Source organism: Hydra vulgaris, chromosome 11, assembly GCF_038396675.1.
Source record: "Hydra vulgaris chromosome 11, alternate assembly HydraT2T_AEP".
Lineage (NCBI taxonomy): Eukaryota > Metazoa > Cnidaria > Hydrozoa > Anthoathecata > Hydridae > Hydra > Hydra vulgaris.
Window position 1 is genome coordinate 42,500,607 of NC_088930.1, and position 20,423 is coordinate 42,521,029.

Genomic DNA, 20,423 nt, shown 5'->3' on the forward strand with positions numbered 1-20,423 from the left:
AATTTATCCATGGTGTATTACTTTATTTTATTTATGTTCTTTTTTCCGCTAATAATTCTTTTTTTTAAGTATATAAATACTAAAACTTAAATATACTACGATTTATTTTTTTTTTTTTACATTTTATATATATATATATATATATATATATATATATATATATATATATATATATATATATATGTATATATATATATATATATATACATCTATTCTCTATTATTCTATTCTAGAACCCCTCTATTCTATTCCGAAACATAGACGAGGGGCAACCACTTATATACATTGAAAAAACTGCTATTTATTTTTATTGAAAAGAATAAACAAAAAGATAAATATATATTCGAAGTATTATAAAAGATAAAAACACATTCGACTAATATTAATAATGTTTATCTATGCATCACACCAAGCCCACCATTTAACTTATTTTTTGAAATTTTACTTGATTTTTGTCCTGGTGATCTGAATTCAGATCGAACTTTGTCTACAGTGAGATATCTATTTTGTCTTTCAGTTTCATTAGAATATCTTTGAATATACTGCACCATCATACCTAACGGGTGATGCGGAAGTTATCGGACAAAATAAAAACGTCAATAACTTATTTATAAATAAAAAAACAAACTACTATTATATTTTTTTAAAATAAAGCATTTATCTTTTAATAAAAATATTTTATTTTTTATATGAAAAAACACCATCATCTGCAATTTAGAGTCTTTTCACATTTTCTATATTTAATATTCATTTTTTTTAACTAACGACCAACTGTCGATTGATTTACACCGATTTTAATACCTATTTTTCTCTGACTGACCCCTTTTCGATTGTTGACAAGTCTCGTTAAGGTGGTTATCAGGTAAAAAAAATATTTTTTGATTGCCAACTTAATCATGTACCAAAATTAGTTTAAAAGAAACATACTTATTAATATAATTAAAATCGCTTAAAATTTTTTTTTTTTTTTTTTTTTTTTGCTGAATTAGCATTAAATGCAAAAAAATCAATGAAAAAGGAAACAACATTTTCTCAGCTTCTTTATGACATTATAAGCTAAAAATTACAACACTGCTAGATTATAGTGTAATAAACAAAAGTTTACTAGAAAAACTAAAAATATTAATTATTTTTAAAATGGCAGCTTTTTCAATATTAAACAAAATTATTGATACAAAAACCCCAGGTAAAATATTAATATATTCAAATGGAAACAAGTTTAAGATTAGTTCTAGTAAGCTATTGTAGTTCTATCTATAAAGAAACAACCCTGAAAATTTGAACTCAATTGCATATCTGGTTAAAAAGATATGAATGATTTGCTCTTCGCAATCAGGCAAAAAAATACAATTGAGAAATCAAGCTTCAAAGTTTAAAAACAATTTATTAATTAAAAATTCCCTGAAATATAAGAGTCAACTCCCTCTTTTTCTTTTTCCTTATCAATATAGCCTTTCCTGATACATCTCCTTTTCCTTCTAGTCATTTTTTGTTTAGGAGTTGAATTTTTAATCGTGTTCTTTACTCTTGATACGTCCTTCTTCCACGATCCTTGGATCATAAAACTTCCAGGGGCAAGCTGCAAATGTTTAAAAATTCTTGTGAAACCTCTTAAACCATCATTGTAATTTATTACAGCTGAAGCAACACCCATATCTAGTACCTTTTTTGTAACAAAAATGTTTTTTGGGCACTTTTTCAAAGAAAAACTCGTTTAACTTTGCTAAGTTTAAAACTTTTATTCTTTGCCATAATAAAATCTTTTTTAACAACTTCAAACTTTTTCCTCTCTGCTTAAAAAATAACATCAAAACATACTACTTTGCTTTATAACTCTAGTTCAAAAGTTTAGTTAATTATACAGACCCAAGAAAATAAATAATTATTTAAATCTAGTTCTAAGGATAATATATCTATAAAAAAAAATTGGTTGCTATGAGGTTGCTAAGTAAAGTTTTTTTACTCTTACCAACTAAAACAATTTTTTACATTTTTTTTATTAATAAACCTATATCATGTTATATATGGTTGAAAAGCCAATTAAATTTTACACAAAGTTGGCTAATAAACCAAAAAACACTTTTTTTCACAAAAATCGCTATTTTTTTACCTGATAACCACCTTAATTCGGCTTTCTTTTCTCTAGTCCAGGATGTCGGACGACCAGGGTGCTTTCTATCAGAAAACGATTGAACAGTTTCAAGTCTTTTTAGGTTATCATATATTGTACTTTGAGCTAATCCTTCCTTTTCAAAATGATTTACGATTTTTTTTTTATATATTTGGTTTATTTACAAATAACATTTTTAGTCGCTTTCGAAAAGATTCTCGTTCAGCAGCATTTAACCTCATTTTAAATAATTGTGTTTCAAATAATAAAGTTTATATTTTATAGAACGTTTATGCTTACGCATAAAACCACAAAAACTAATTATTATGCTCAAATAATGAAATTAGGATTTGTCCGATAACTTCCGCATCACCCGTTATAGACCGTTCTGAATGGTCATTTACAAATATTAAAGTTTCAGCATATTTTTGAAAACTTTTAAAGCATGAATGGGTATGCCAATAGTTTGGTGGATGTGAGAGCCAGTCTTTAACAAATTGCTTATCAAGACCAATCATGTAAAAAATCAGGTAAGATAAGTCATTAACTAAGACAGACAGGGATGGTGGTTTTATTCCAATATTTATATTCATTTTGTAATTTTCTTGATATCTTGTTTTACTATGTTCTCAGGCTTCTAATAGTCAGAGCTAAACATGTGATATGACAGAATTGCTGATGCAATTTTTGTCTTCTCCTTTAATGTTAAACCATTATCTAGCAAAGCTAGAGGTATCATGGTTGAGTCCAAATACCACCAATGCTTATACTGAGATTCCAATACAGCATCAACAGCAGTTGGGTTTGTACATACATTCTTGTACATATTCATTTGATGTATGGCTGTAATATCAAGAAAAGATGCTTTGATGACATTCTCAGATTGTAAATACCATTTTGGATAAAAGCAAATAATAAATTCTGTAAAAAGGCTAATTTCAGTTTTTAGTTTATCATTTTCTAGAACAAATGTAAGTTGCTTGGATAGAAGCTGAAATTTTAGATAATAAATTAATTTTCCTAAAAATCTTGTATGATGAACAGCTGTTTTTCGTATCATAAACAACTGTTTTTCGTACTTTATATGTAACAGGGGATAAGTAAGTGACAACTAATTCTGCAAGCTTAATTTTATCATCTCTTTCATTACCTGGTTTATCAATGTAAGCTCTGCAAAATGTTAATGAATTCTCAGCTGCCTTTTTTAAAAAATTGCTTTTAACGTTATTCCAATCAAACCGTAAGAGTTGTATTGGATTATAATTAAAATTAGGTTTTGCAATAATATTTTTAAAATTTTTTGAAATGATTATTATCAGGTTCATTTGTTTTATCATCGGTCATTAATTTCCAAAAGTGAAGCATTCTTAGTTCGTTCACATGATGTCTACAGGCTATTTGGAGGAGATGTTTATCCAGTTCTTTAGATATTCTTAAAACGGACCCTTTATTCGTCTAAGTATTGGATGATGTTTTATCGAAGCATATTCCTCTAGTTTTTGATGTTAGTTTATATTCTTTAATTAAATCTGTTATACCAAAAAATTGATCTTCACCGGTGGATGACGCAAGCGGAGGTACTCTAAGTAGATAAGAATCTTCATTAATGTTAACTAAAACAGCCATTCTATCCCTCTTTAATATTTTTCTTTTGTTTAGTTCAAACAATGTCTTGCCGTCGAAATGAACTATACATGGGTATGGAGATGCATCAATGGCTACTTTAAGATCTTGTTTTGTAATGGTTTATATGTTTTCATTTTCTTTTTTCATTTTTTTATATGCGGTAGACTGACTGCTTTTTACTTCTTCAAGGTCAACATCTTATGGATATAAAATTGCATTTGTTGCCTTCTGTAAAACATTAGGCGATATATCACAGGCTGTGGCAGTAAGAGAAACATTACCAGCAAAAATATCTTTTGGAATTTTTGCAATTACTTTGTCAGGGTTTTCAGAAACTTCTATATCATACCAATCACCTGGATTAAAATTAGATTGAATTGAAAAATCCTCGCTTAGATCTGTGTCTATAAGTTCAACCTTGGGTACATCATCTCCCAAATTTATAGGCTGTGAACAATTTTTCTTTCTGATACTTTCTTTTGCCTAATTTATAGAAATGTTTTAGTATTAGTTTTTAATTTTAGAATTAGTGAAAAAGAGAATAAACTAAAAGCATTGAATACCTTTATTCTATTCTTAATATCTTCTGAACCAATGACAAACTTTCTTTGACCTTCCTGCACTTCAAGAAATTTTAGGTCTTCAATCTTGTATTTTAGGGATCTTTTTTTATCTTTACTGATCATGTTTTTTTATTTCAATCTCAAACTTGTTTTGTTCAACCAAATCGCCACTAGTTCTACGTTTTTCATTTTTTTTCAAGTTGGAAAAAGACTTGTGCAAATTAAAAAGTTTTTTTAACTAAATCCAGCTTTAATCCAGAATCTCTTGATTTTAGACAAAATATATTCACAGCAACTATCTGAGCATCTTGAAAAATATTTTTTAGGGGACAAGCAATTATATTTGATATTGATGCAGATCGACATTGCTGGTCATATATTAGGTGTTGAAGAATGTCCAAGCCCGTTGAAAGATGTATATCTAAATAAAAAAATTTTAAACTGTCAATGAACCATTCGAAAAAGGTATCATTAGTAGTTCCAAAAAAGATTCATTACTAATTCCAGTATTAGCAAAAATGTTTCTACCTGATATAGCTGGTTTTGCCTCTTTTATAATAAAAATTTCCTTTTTCATTGACCTTAGTTGAGTTGCACTCATTTCTAATATGTTTATTTTATGTACTAATCTGAAATTATTAGAAAAATGTAAAATTTTTTAATTTTCAGAAGTTGTACCAATATATAAATATACAACAATAGACGTTACAGAAAATAATGCAAAAAATTACCAATTTTCCTGATTTTTAATACCAAGAAACATAAATTTTTGAGGGGTAATAAAAAAACCAAACAGTTTTAAACTAAAATATAGTCCTTTTAAAAAAAAAAATTAAAAAAAAAAAATGTTTAACCCCTTCCTCAAGAGGTCCGAATATGACTCCTTTTCGTTCATTTGTTCCCTAAATTAATGGTTTGAGAGGGGGGTCAAAAGTTATCCGACAGTGCTCAAACTTTTTGAGGCTCATTTTTTATATATTTGCCCCAAATTTAGGGGTATGGTTATTTTGTTTTTAAAATTTACTTTTTTTGACTCCCCCTAATATATATATATATATATATATATATATATATATATATATATATATATATATATATATATATATATATATATATATATATATATATATATATATATAGACTGTCATACGACAATGCCAGTAGTATGCCTGGAGTCTATTCTGGTTTACAAACAAGAATCAAAGTGATCAATTGCCAAATATATTCCAAATCTGCTTAGGTTTAAATTTCGAATAAAGCCTTCACACTGTTTAGTAAACTGACTGTAGCCTGTCTAGAAAACTTGGATCATAAAAATCTTGTATAAGCAGGAAGAAGTTATTTAATTTAGAAAATTCTAATTTACACTCAGCCGCAAAACATTGTCAAAAACAAGAATACTTTTCTAAAGTTCTAGAGCAAAATAAAAAATTATCAATTAGATTAAATACTATATATAAAATATAATTGTAAATATTTTCAACTGTTTTGTTATTTTAAATTTCTTTTAAATTATACAAAATTTAGTTTACAAATTCTTTTTGTAATGGGTCCCTAAAATGCTCAAATGGGCTTAGGCCTCCTCAATTTTACCCGTTTCCTTATTTGTGACCCTTATAACTTTTTCCAATTTTATAAACGCTCTTTTCTATACTTATAGAACAACTTCTTTTAAATAAAAGTTTTTTTTTGTAACGTGCATCTAAAATGTTAAGATGGGGAAGATCCACCTCAATTTTACCCCTTTGCCCCAAAGGGGTAAAATTGCACTCTTAGCACTTTGTTCGAATTAAAAAAAACCCTATTCTATTGTTAACAAAACAAATATTTTTGAATTAAAAAAGTTTTATTTGAGTGACATGGCATATAACCGGGCGGTCTTTTTGACCGCTAGCGGAGTTTAACCTTCAAGTGCTGTAAAAGTTCTTATTTATATTTATATGAACAAAGAAAAAATTGGCTGCAAGATTTAGCAATAACTTACAATAATTTAATAAAAAACATATTAATAACTGCATAAAAAGGTTGTTCAGAAATTGATATTATTTTTTTATTTATTTCATATAAATAATGTTTATTTAAATTGGTATAAATATAGAAAAAGTAATCAATGGTAAAAATATTATAGTTTAAAAACAATCTTAACAAGAAATTGTACTAAAAATGCCATTTTTAATTTACTTAATAGAAAAGGTAAAGTTATTGCCAAAAAAATTATTGTCAATGTAAGGGACCACTGTAAGGTGGAGGAGGTACATCAGGATAGGGCGGAACAGGGTAAGTACAAAAATTAGCGGTAGACGTAAGGGGGTTCAACTTTAATTCTAATTGTTCAGCGATGAAGGGAGCGTGTTCAGAATAATTAGCTTGTTCAAGTATCGCTGGTGCAGTAGGTAGCGTTTCATTATTTTCGATAATAGAAATTTCTTTAATTATACAATGATCGACTTTTTGAGTACTACAGTTTAGTAGCCATCTAAAAGGCCACGATAACGTCAAAAAGTGTGCGAGTTGAAAGCAAACTTTGTTCAACCAAAACGGACGGTTACTATTTACACCCATTATACGTTCTTTAAATCCGTCTATATTGATTTCCGTGTAATAGTTGATGTGTGTATCGCGATTTTTATTTTCTTTAATAAAATTTGATTCAACTTTTGAAAATTCTTTAGATGTTTGTTCATCGCGAAAAGTAAATGTCTTTGTTAGTTTTATGCGTGTAACTCTGGAATGAGTAGTGGGAACTTGACTTCGATTGGATACATCCTTCCAAGTTCTAAAACTAAAATTTAATGCGTCAGTATGTGAAACAACCTTTTCCTGATATGTTTCCATTCTGCTCTGTAAATTACCATTAGCATCCGTATAAGTAATGGTACGAGTTCTGGTTTCATAATGGTAGCACTCAATAATTATAAAAATGAGAGGCTCTTTTTCGTAGATCATATTTAAGTAACTATCAATTTCATCACCATCGTATGTGCTATCAAGATATTTTTTTTCATTGCAAAATTGCGCTTCTATTAAAATGTACAAGTAAAAAATTGGTATCGAAATTACTGCAATAGTATTAATAGTTGAAAACAACTTTGGTCCATAAGTATAAAGATTGAAAGTAGATATAGCAACCTTGAGGAAAATTAGTATCACCATACCTAAAAAATTTTACTTAATAAGCAGATAAACTTTATAGGTATAAAGAGAGGTATTTAAGTAGACATATTAAAGCATATTTTAACATTAATTTTTTTAAAGTCTATATATTTTAAATATATATATATATATATACATATGTGTATATATATATATATATATATATATATATATATATATATATATATATATATATATATATATACATATATATATATATATATACATATATATATATATATATATATATATATATATATATATATATATATATATATATATATATATATATATATATATGTATATATATGTATATATTTATATGTATATATTTATATATATATATATATATATTATAAATACATATATATACACATATATAAATTATGTTAGTGTATTCTACAAACAGAGTGCTCAATGTTCTAAAAGAACAGAGCAATAATAAATTAGTAAAAACACTTATCTATTTTTTGATTACTTCAACACTGTGTTTCACCATCATTAGGTTCATCAGGAAGATTCTTCCTGATGAACCTACTGATGGTGAAACACAGTGTTGAAGTAATCAAAAATTAGATAAGTGTTTGTACTAATTCATTTATATACATGTATATATATATATATATATACATGTAAATATATATATATACATATATATATATATATATATATATATATATATATATATATATATATATATATATATATATATATATATATATATATGTACATATATATATATATATATATATATATATATATATATATATATAATATATATATATATATATATATATATATATATATATATATATATATATATATATATATATATATATATATATATATATATATATATATGTACATATATATATATATATATATATATATATATATATATATATATATATATATATATATGTACATATATATATATATATATATATATATATATATATATATATATATATATATATATATATATACATATATATATATATATATATATGTATATATATATATTTATTTATTTAAATATGAGACTTGTATGGTATGATAAAAAATAAAAATAAAACTTACTAAAATACAACCATAATGAAAGTATCCTAAAATAGTTGGAATCGTCTTTATAACTCCAAACAATAAAGGGGCCTAAAATTGGATTTACAGCAGCCAATGTAATAGCTAAAATATAGATCCAATAATATTTGTCTGCATTAAACAAAATCTTTGGTGACTTTTTAGTTGTAGTAGAAGTAGTAGTTTTAGTAGTAGACTTTGTAGTTGTTAGAACTGTGCATTTCTTGTCACTTTTCCAAACATACTCTCCTGAGCTGCTTTTTTTACACAATGTATCGTAAACTTCATTGCTACCAGATAAGCAAAAGTAGGGTTCTAATGATCCAGCTTCTATAACTAAATCTTTATCATTTTTACACCCAAAACTTTTTTGGCTGCAGTCATCGCCATTGTAGTTAAACAGACATGTACAAGTAGTCCTATTTATTTGATTTACACTGCATGTGCCATTGTTCATACATCGATCTTTACTACACGGTTTATTTAAACCTCGACACTGAAGAGTTACACCAACTTGTTGCTCAAAAATTAATTTAATACCGTTATATTTATACCATGTGTTTGTAATAAACTCTGGTTTTAATGCCTGATCAATTACGTACCAATTTACCATAGTTGACGTATAATTTGGTCCAATATTCCAAAACGAATTAAAATAATAAAGATACCACTTAGTTACATCAAAATTTGAATGTTTATAAATTTGTCTATTAAAAGCATACGTATTTTCAAGAGGTAAGAAGTAATCATTTATTGGATTATTATAACCGGGTAAATTATAGTTAAAGGTTAAGTCTCGAAATTGACAGTCAGTAAAATTCCAGCACTCGACTTGTAAATCTTCTTTTAAATAAATATTTTTTTGATTCCATTGAAACCATTTCTTCACCACACCTCCAAAAACGTTGTTTCTATTTGCATTTTTGATCCAGATTTTTGGGTTAGTCATTTTTATTTTGTCTGCGTCTGCTCCTAATCCTAAATAGAAATTTTCACCTGGGAACGGTTTACTAAAGAAGAACACATTGTTAGTTTTTGTATATTGGAAATAGATGTTACCTCTTTCGTTGAGGTAGAGAGGAAAATTATCAACCACTTTATCTGTCTTGATATATACGCCATTGATAACTTCCTTATAAAATAATACATCTTCATTTTGTGATTGTTTAAAAAATATTTTTGAGCACAAAGTAGAAAATAAATCATCGCTAAAGCATTTTTTAGTTAAAACCAACAGTGTAAAAACGCATAACGTTGTTAACTTTAAGAAAACCATGTTTATTTTTATTAAAACGTCGTTTTTTTAATGACACAAAATATTTTAGTTTCAGTTTTATGTGCTTTTAAAACAATAACAGTTACTTTTGTAATTTTTACAATAAGATTTCTTTGATTCAATTTTTAAGTAAACATGACGTAAGCGTTACGTAAAACTTGTGCCTCGTCTTATTTGTTGTTAACAATGTTCTTTTTGTTGGATTTATTAAAATGTAAAGGGATTACTTCATTTTATTTAATCACCTCTAAACTCTACTATCAACATTCTTGTTATTTCAAAGTTAATCAACGTGCTTTTAAACACGTTAACGATTTGAGGTTATAGTTTATATAAAGAATAGACAACGTTTTTAGACTTGAGATATACTTACATCATTAGTTTACATAAAAGAATAAATAATATTTCTTAATAAATATATTTTTAAATACGTTGTCACAATCATTTCACAATCGCCTTAGTCATTTTTTCACGTCTTGATAAATTTGAAGAAAAAAAATTTTGTTTTCTCTTACATCACAATGAAACAAATAAAAAAAATTATTTTTTGATTGGCTAAAGAATAGAGAATTGGTTATATATTGCCCTACCGAGGCGAAAGGAAGCAAGTCCATGAGACGTAAAAAACGGAAAAACTATTTTTAACAGCTAGTATAAATCATACTAATTTTTCTACACCATTTTATAGGACTTTCTCTTTAGATTAAAAAAAAAACATATCTCTAATTTCAGAGATATTTTGTTTTAAATTTAATTTTAATATTTTTATATCTCTAACATTGAACTTGCTTCCTTTTGCCTTGGCAGGACTATACATTTTAACGATTAACTCCTAAAAATAATAACCCCCTAAATAAAAAATAACCCCCTAAAAAATGAATTAGACAATTATGAAATGATCGTGATGATATAATAATGGTAAGATTGTTTTAAAAATTAAAAGAAACGCAGTTGCCTTTAACGATCAAAACTTTTTTACAACTAATGCGAAAGAATAAAATTCAATAATTAAAACTGTTGCTATATTTCTAACTTTAGATTAGATCAAATAGCATTTGAAAGCATTTCCAAATTGGACTATCTTTTGTGAATATTTTCAAACAAATCTGATTTTTTAAAGAAAAGCTAATTAAAATAATCAGCAGCATTAGGATACTGAAATTACTCGCACGATGTACAATGGAGTATTTGATTAAAAAAGCCGATAAAAATTATTTCATTTAATTAAAGTAACAGAAACAACAAAAGTTTCTTTAAAGTTACCGCAAAATATGTTTTTTCTCAATAAAGTGAAATATTTCAAAAATATATATTTAAGAAGTATATTTATAAATATCAAAAGTATATTTATAGACAAAATATTTTACAGGAAGTTATAAATTATTATAAAAAATTTTTAATAACTATATTTTTTTTGTTAACGGGAAGCTACAGAGAGTAATTATTAAATAATTTTCTTTGGAATGGGGATAGTTTAATTTGGTCATTTGTTTTTATAATTTTTTAAGAGGTATTTATTTTCGTGCCTACATTTAGAAATTAATTCAGATTTTTTATTTAATAAATTTTCTTGATTTAAATGAGTAATTATTTCAAATTTTTCTTGCAAACATAGCATACATTTTTCGGAAATGTTATTATAGGCAGGGGCAGATTTTAGAATAGACCATTCTAAATTAAATTTTTTTTTTTTTTTTTTTAAATCCTAAATATATTTTGACAGCATAGTCTCTTTTGAATATTTTTTGTGTTTAAACGATTGTTTGTGGTTGGCATAACGTTTTTTCCATTCCCCCTCGGTTAAGCCAATATATTGTTTATCAAAATAACCCTGATATTTTGACAGCCAATATATTGGCTGACAAAATAACCCTGATAAACAATCAGTAAGATAAAGAGTAAGATAAGTAGTAAAAAGAGTAAGATAACAACAAAGAATAAGATAAAGCGCGAGCGCAAAAAAGCCAGTAAAGTTCAAGTAAAGGCGTTGTACTTTGATGGTAAAAAAAACCAGATACTCAAATTTTTTAATAAAAAGAGAACCATAGTGATGGAAGGGCGCATATCTTTGATTCAGGAGCCTTAATGAAGCTTTTTCGAGATAATGCACTTTTGTTTAGCGGAACGCCTGAAGCATTAAAATCTCAAATTTTATAGTAATCTAAAAAACACAATATCATTTAGGATGACTTGCAAGTGCTATGCTGTAATGGAATTAATGTAAACACTGGAAACAAGGTTGGTGTTATTAAATTGATTGAACTAAAACTTCAACGGCGTCTACAATGAGAAATTTGTTTGCTACATGCAGGTGAGCCTCTATCACATCATTTGTTTGTGGAGTTGGATTGACCAAAATCTGGTTCTAGATATTATTTAGGCTCAATTAAAAAGTCTTGAAATTTGTGAGATCTCAAAGTTTGTTGATTTTCAATCTATAAGATATAATGTAGAAATGTCGGGGGTAGAAAGAAATCGCGTTGTTAGCCAAATATACTACAAATGCATTCTTTGGTTATCAAGAAAACTTGATTTTGTGGCTGCTCATCTCATATCATTGCCATTCTTCTGAAAAAGATACTATATAAGCAGCTAAAAATTTGAGAATTAAGTGCTGGGCGTATACAGAGAGCTAGAGAAGTAAGTAGTATGAAAGCCAATTAAACAAGTGCGCGACAATTCTTTTTTTCCCCTGTGTAAATATCTACAATCCGTATGTTACTAACAAGATATTTAGGTAGCAGGAGCGAAAAGAAGACTAATTATTATATATATATAATAGTTATATAGTTCAAGGTTACTCACAGGTTACTACAAACCTACTCAGACTCAAACAAGGTTACTACAAACCTTTTTTGAGTCTGAGACTTTGAGTCAAACAAAGATTTTAAGGAGGGGAGGGGGTTACCCCCTCCCTCAAAGAAGGTGATTTTAAAGTTATAGCCGGTTTCTTTTATGAATTTAGTCAACTAGTTAGGTATTTGACACAATTCACTCGGGTATATTTTAATTTTGAGGACCTATTTTTTTTTTTTTGCAAAGCCAGTCGGTACTTTTCAAGGGTTCACCCCCCCCCCTCATTTTATTAGTAGAATCGCCTCTGTTCCTAGTATCAATTTTATGGTGAAGAATACGTGGGAGTTAATTAGTTGTGGTAATTCGCAGCGGGCAGAGCTATCACTAACAATACAGCTCACCAATGAGCAACTGGAATAAGAAAAAGAGGACCACATTTGACTATGTGATCTGTTTGAAAAGCTACCTTGCCACACACAAGCTGTAGAAAGTTGTGTTAAAATGGCGACAGCTGTTTCTGCTTCGGTTTGTTGTTATATAAAAAGAGATGGTATGACACGTTTCCGCGTGAAATCTAAAAAGAATGTGCTAATAATAAACTCCAAGGCACATAATAACTCTATTTAGTACAACTTTTGCTCTATGTATTTTAATATTATGTAGTAAATGCACCTGTTCAATTCTAAAACTCTTTTAAAATAATATTTAATAGACAATAAATACGCATTCGAAAAGTAAAGTACTTCAAACAGATATTAAAAAAAAAATTAATCAAATATGGAAAATTCTAAAACTTGATCAAAAATTGCTGCAGGGGGTAATTCTTGTCCAATTTTGCTAATCTTAGTCTTTTATCTTTTAGTATTCTTATAACTAATATAGAAATCAGGGAGAATAATAGAATTTCTGAAAAAACTTATTCTTACTCCAGCTTAGTGTACATTCTGCAAATGCACATTTTTAAACACTTTTTGGCAGCTGTTTTTAAAGTGTATAATAGATTTAGCGATAGAATGTTAAAAAAATTAGCCTGGAAAAACGTGGTGAAATATAACAAAAGGTCGTTGAACTTGAAGAATGATGAGCCGTATAGTAAAAAGCGTATTTTTGACTACGAAATGATCGCATGAAAATAGGGTTTTAAAAATATATTATTTATAATGAATTTAAATGGTTTGGAAATTTAAAGTGATATTATTGTAAAACAAAGTATGTAAAACCACATTTAAATTCTTATACTATGTTCATATTCAAAAGTCTTTTTGTTATATTTCGCCACGTTTCTCCGGGCAGATTTTTTCAAATTTTTATGGATTGATCTGTATTCTTGATACCCTTAAAAACTCAGCCACCAAAAAGTACCACAAATGTATTTTTATGAAATGTATACATACGGTGAATTTACAAAATAAAACATATTTTGCGGGAACTTTGATTTTTTGAAACATTTCAGTTGATTAAAATTTTTTTATTGAAATATTTCATTTTAATGAATATATATATTTTTATATTTATAATTATACTTTTGATAATTATAAATATACTTCTTTAATGTATATTTTAAAAATATTTTACTTTAGAGATTATTAAAAATTTTTTTTTGCGGTAGCTTTAATTGTTGCGGTAACTTTAATGAAATAATTTTGATAAACTTCTCTACTGTGCGATGAAGAGTTTTTCGATCAAATTCGTACTGTGCGATGGAGAGTTTTTTATGTGGTGCAAGTCATTTAGGATTGATATGGGGAAAAAATGTTTTTATAACTTCACTAAACCCACGCTATTACTACATTTAGTTTTACAGCGCAAAAAATTAAGGTCGTACCCCAAGAATTATACTAAATTTTGATTAGTGTAATTTTTTTATTTTTACAACGCAAATACCTAACTTAAAAAGTTAAAAAAAGTTCTTTAAACTAAAAATATTTGCCTTCATCAAGAATAGAAATTAAAATTAACTACACATTTGCTTTAAAATGTGACTCAAGGAAGCACAACGTGTTCAAATATTTACCGCCCAAACGGTTACGAATTTTTGTATTGAACAGCCCGGTGGAAGGAAATTCCCAGTCAGCCTAGATACGGCCATTAGAAATGAAAAAACTCTTTCTAAATAATTGACACATGTACCACCATTTTCAAGTAGTGTTAAGTGAGTTATTTTTGAATTTTTGATTGCAATACCTCATGTCTACCTGGTTGCGTCGGTGATTATCCTTCTTTAGTAACACCATCAAGTTATTCTTCAATCCTAAAAAGATTGCTTACAGACTCGGGTACTATTTCAGGCTCCTCAATCATATTTAGCATATTAAACTTATATTCAGCATAATTGACGCTCTTCCTAGAGCAGGATTGTAAGCGTTTAACTTTTCTAAAAAGTTCTACCACAAATTTTCGACATTTAAATAAAGATGCAGAAGTCCACTCTTATCAGTTCGGCGTTTATAAATACGAACCATTAACACTGTACATATTTACTTGCATGTGTTATTATTAATAACTTTTAATTTTGTTAACATAAATTAACATCAGTGTTGGCTGTAAATATGTTAAAATTTCGGCGACAAAATGCTTTAACCTTTGCTTTAATGGAAACTTAAAGTTGTATGAATCTCTAACAGTATAGTCACTACATCATGTGACAGAGCTATAAAATTTTCTTGCATTAGGTAAATATCAATTAATGATTTTTATATATAGTTTAACACTTTGTAAAATCGTTTAAGAATTAAAGAAGGCTGCTCCACCGTGACTTGCATTCCATTATTAAAGACAGTAATTTTCCAAATTTAGCCTAAATATGTTATTGTGAGATGTCGTTTTCGGTCGGTGATCGTCTAGATATTAGTATCAATTTGCGTACTTTTTTTATGACTGGCTTACAATTTACTTAGTTTAATATTAGGTCTTACATTTTTATGATTCTAGCCCAGTAAACCTTTCTCAATTTCCTCATGCTCGGATAAATCACTGTCAAAAATTCATTTTCGAGTTCTGGCTGACTTGCATCGAATTCTGTTTATTTTATAAAAAAAAAGAGAATTCGCTTTTTTTCTTTTTAAATCAAATCTTTTCAATAACTTTTTTATTGTACAACTAAAAGTACAATTATTTTCTGCAATTTTATATTATTTTTAAATTATTTTATTGAGACGCATAAATTGCAGTTATTATTATATATTTTTTCATTTTGTTCAATCTTATAGGGAATCCAAAGATTGCTATCTACAATCCCGGAAGTTCGGTATTATAAAAAAGGCTAGTATCGCGGTATTGCAATCGCTACCTATTTCCATCCCAGGGAATGATATAGGTAGACATTTTCACAATAATATTTGATATAAAACCACAATTTGATATATATCTTTTAAAAAGATATATATATTAAAAAGAAGAGATTGCATTTTCGGATAAAAATGTTAATGTGTTCTCTAGTTCTTTTTTAACATTACTACCCCGTGCGTCTATTTCATCTTTTCTCTTTTTTTTTTCATAGTTGCTTCGTCTTGTGTATAGACCTTTATACACTTTCTAACTACTCCTACATCTTTTCCCGTGATATTATTCTTCTCCTTCTGTTTATAATTTGCGAATCTTCTTCTTGAGTCTCACTGTTGTAATAATAATAAAGATTTATTTACTACGTTCAAAAGTTAAAATCTTGACTTAAGTTTTGTGGTTAAAAATTTCTTGGTACTTGCTTTGTTAAGTATTTATATGTGCGCACACCTATGCATTTATCATTTTTTTGGCAACAAAGTCCCATTGCCAACTCTCCCCCTTCCTCTTTCCCCCTGATAACAGGGCATGATAATACAAACAGCGGCAAGGACCAAATTGCCATAATAACAAAGAGCACAATGAAGTAGAGAATACGTCTAAAAGTGGACTAATTGTTTACTGAATTTACCAAGTTGATAAAGTAAAAGTTAAATTGATCCGCGAAGATAAATATATATAAGATCTCAATACCACGCCCACAGACCCTCGTGCAGTTATGTAAATCAACTGCGACAAAAGAGCTTACCCTCATCAACCAACGCTATTGTATTAATTGTTACATCACTAAAATTAACCAGTACATCATTAAGAAGTAGATATATTGGCAGCAAAGCCCTATTGCTGCACCAGCTTACAAAAATTTTTTTTACATTACCAGGTATTACATTACATTACCAGGTACCAATAAATTTTTTTAAATTACCAAAAAATTTTTTTACATTACCGGGTACAAAAAAATTTTTTTTTTTCTTCAAGTATTTAAACATTTAGATTTCTTCATGATCATAACTAACTAGACATGATATTTTGGTCGATCTATTTTAAACTTTTTTAAGCCTATCATTTTTTCCAATAGGGGTTCCTAATAACTGCTCCATACTCAAGATGAACTAATGGCTTGTATAATATGTTGATGACTTTTATCTATATATTCAAATGCATGTTTAATTTTTCGCACTTATTTATTTGCTTTATTAATTGCATAGCTTATATGGTGGCTCCAATCAATATCATTCGAGATAAAAATACCAAGATCTTTATCGACTTTTACTTCCTCCAGTATAACTTCGTCAAATTCATATTTGTATTTAGGGTTTTTATTTCCGAAATGCATTACTTTACATTTTTGAATGTTAAACTTTATCTGCCTATCATCTTCCCAATCTTTTAAAATATTGAGATCGGTTTTTAAATTAATGGGATCTAGTTCTGATTTAATGACTGCTTAAAAAAAACTTTTTTTAAAAAGTAAACAGATTCTACCTCTTGACCAGCCTCGCACCCCTTCATCATCTATTAGGCTGGCGCAGATGTATATCTAATACGTTGTTTCCAGTTTAGGATGTTGAATGCTGGATCTTCTTGACTCAATGCATGGGTTTTGCTTGTGTCTCTGTTTTTATGACTAAGCAACTCATTCTATTATCTTCTAATGAGGGTATAGCTCTAAAACTCAGTTTTATGGTTCTGAGGCCGGCTTGTAGTTAGGTTTCCCGAAATCTGAGGTAGCTCTCAGAGAGGCTGATTCCATCAACAGCTGAAAAATATCAAATTATAAACAGTGCCAAGTTGTGCATGGATGGTGTCCCTGTTTTTACTTTTGGTGTGCATTGCGGAGGCCACATTTGGAGCCCTTTGTTACGGCTTAGGGTTTATTAATAGTAATGAGGCAATTGCTTGGGCTATTAAACAGTGTTCTGAGTACAATCTATGCTTTGAGTCAAGTTCTTCAACAAATTTAAAAATAAATAAAGTACCAAAAACTATAAAACACAAAAACCATCACCATCACCAAGTTCTCTAAAACTATCATTCGTTAATATTTGTGGTCTTCGAAGTAACTTTTCTTCTGTTGAGCCTTATCTCTTGAAAAATTCACCAGACCTACTTGCTCTTTGTGAGACTAATTTGAGTTCAGCTGTCTTATCCTTCAATCTTAGTGTTGATGGTTATCTTTCTTTAATTCGTAAAAACTCCAATAGTCACATGCATGGCCTGGGCATTTACATCGTAAGAATTCACCCATTTGTCGTGAAACTAGGTTTGAATCAGACTATTCTTTCACGTGCATTCGTTTAGCACCACTTTTTTTTATCGCCTTTCTTTTTGTTCTATATCGCTCTCCTTCATCTCAAGACAGCAATCTTTTTGATGTTATTTCTGATCATATTGACCAAGCCCTCTCTCTTTACCCATTAGCTAATATTGTTGTTGTCGGCGACTTTAATGCTCACCACTCTGAATGGCTTGGCTCTTGTGTCAATGATTCTGCAGGCATTAAAGCCCACAAATTTTGCCTTTCTGAATACTTAACTCAAATAGTCAACTTTCCAAATCGTTTTCCAGACAACCCTAATCATTTACCTTCTCTACTCGACTTATGTCTTGTTTCTGATCCTGGTCAGTGCTCAGTTTCTCCACATTCACCCTTAGGTGCTTCTGATTACAGTTTGATCTCTCTAAAACTAATATCTCATTCTTCTTCATCACCTGAATCCCCCTATTATCGTACCTCTTACAATTACCTTAAAGCTAACTGGGATTCTTTCCGTGATTTTCTTCGCGATGGCCCTTGGGTAGAAATCTTTCGTCTTCCTGTCGACAAATGTGCTTCTTACATAGCCTCGTGGATTCAGGCTGGAATGGAATCATTTTTTTCCCTCTCGACAATTCCAGGTCAAGCCTCACTTTCCTCCATGGTTTTCCTCACATATCTATCAGCAAAACAATTCTCCAGAAAAAAAACGTCTGTTTATTACTGCTAGAAACAATTGTAAAAAGTTTTTGTCAAATGCCAAAGCCCGCTATTCTCAGGTCATGAAATCTCGTATCTAATCTTAAAAGTTAGGCTCTCATGACTTCTGGAGAATCTTTAATAGTATTAATAATAAGGGTAAATCTTTAATTCCACATCTCTTGTATGGTTCAGACTTTGCCACCTCACCTAAAGACAAAGCTGAATTGTTTACCAAAAACTTTTCATCAATATCACCTTGTGATTCCACTAGTTGCGTTCTACCTGATATTGCAAACAAACAGGTTGATCCATTGCTTGACATTCGCATCACTCTAGCTTCTGCATCTAAATTGATTTCCTGTCTATACTCAATTACAGCTTGTGGCCCGGACAACATCCCTGTTATTGTCTTGCAGAAGAGTTCTCCGGAGCTGTCGTCTATACTCTCAAAACTATTCAACAAGTGCTTCTCTTGTTTTCCAGCCTGCTGGAAAGCGGCATCTATTATCCCTATCTTCAAAAATTCATGAGAGCGATCTGATTTGTCTAACTACTGTCCCATTTGTCTTCTTCCTACTATAAGCAAGGTTTTTAAATCTTTAATTAACAAACACTTATTTTCTTATCTTGAATCTAATAACTTTCTTTCTGACCATCAATATGGATTTCGATCTTCTCGTTCTACAGCTGTTTTGCTAACAGTAATAACTGATAGGTTTTATCATGCATTAGATAAAGGTAGAGAGGTTAAGGCCATCGCTCTTGACATTTCAAAAGCTTTTGATAAAGTTTGGCATGCTGGTCTTCTCCATAAGCATTCTTCTTATGGTGTATCTGGCAAAATCTTTAAGACTATTGAATCCTTCCTTTCCAATCGTAGTATAAAAGTTGTTCTCGATAGACAGCACTCTTCTTCATATTCTGTAACTTCAGGGGTTCCCCAAGGTTCTATCCTTGGTCCTAAACTCTTTTTAATTTACATTAACGATCTTCCAGATATTCTCACATTAAAGGTGGCATTGTTTGCTGATGATACTACGATTTATTTTTGTCGTGATAAAAAGCCAACACTCTCTGATTGCTTGGAGGGGGCATTTGAGCTCGAAAAGGATCTCACTTCTGCTACAGCATGGGGCTCACAGTGGCTGGTGAACTTCAATACAGATAAAACTCAATTTTTTTCAGCCAATCGTTATCGCAATAAGTTAGATCTTCCTATATTTATGAACTGTGATGTACTCGATGAGTCATCTACTCTTCATCTTCTAGAATTAACTCTTACTTCCAATCTTACTTGGAAACCATATATCAAATCAGTTGTAAAATTAGCATCTGCTAAGGTTGCATCTCTTTATCGAGCTCGAAACTTTCTTACTTCGGATTCTATTCTCCATCTCTATAAATCTCAAATCCGGCCTTGTATGGAATATTGTTGCCATATCTGGGGCGGTTCTTTTAATGATGCCCTTTCTCTTTTAGACAAGGTGCAAAAACGCATAGTAAACATAGTTGGACCTGCTCTTGCAGCCAACTTCCAACCATGATCACATTGTCGTAATGTTGCTTCTCTTTCTCTTT

At 29.0% G+C, this 20,423-nt stretch overlaps 2 protein-coding genes across 2 annotated transcripts; both read right to left on the reverse strand.

Moving 5' to 3' along the window:
• Positions 1-2,077: 2,077 nt before the first annotated feature.
• Positions 2,078-4,934, reverse strand: LOC136087267 (uncharacterized). The gene is made up of 3 exons (XM_065809723.1): positions 4,828-4,934; positions 4,300-4,720; positions 2,078-4,219 (listed from the first exon to the last, which is right to left on the reverse strand). Exons 2-3 carry the CDS (start codon positions 4,420-4,422, stop codon positions 3,935-3,937), a joined length of 408 nt encoding a protein of 135 aa, XP_065665795.1. The 5' UTR covers positions 4,423-4,720; positions 4,828-4,934; the 3' UTR covers positions 2,078-3,934.
• A 1,390-nt stretch (positions 4,935-6,324) lies between these two features.
• LOC101240568 (uncharacterized) lies at positions 6,325-10,024 on the reverse strand. Its single transcript, XM_065808893.1, has 2 exons — positions 8,533-10,024; positions 6,325-7,454 (listed from the first exon to the last, which is right to left on the reverse strand). The coding sequence occupies exons 1-2, from the start codon at positions 9,806-9,808 to the stop codon at positions 6,520-6,522; spliced, it is 2,211 nt and encodes a 736-aa protein (XP_065664965.1). The 5' UTR covers positions 9,809-10,024; the 3' UTR covers positions 6,325-6,519.
• Between the last annotated feature and the right edge of the window lie 10,399 nt (positions 10,025-20,423).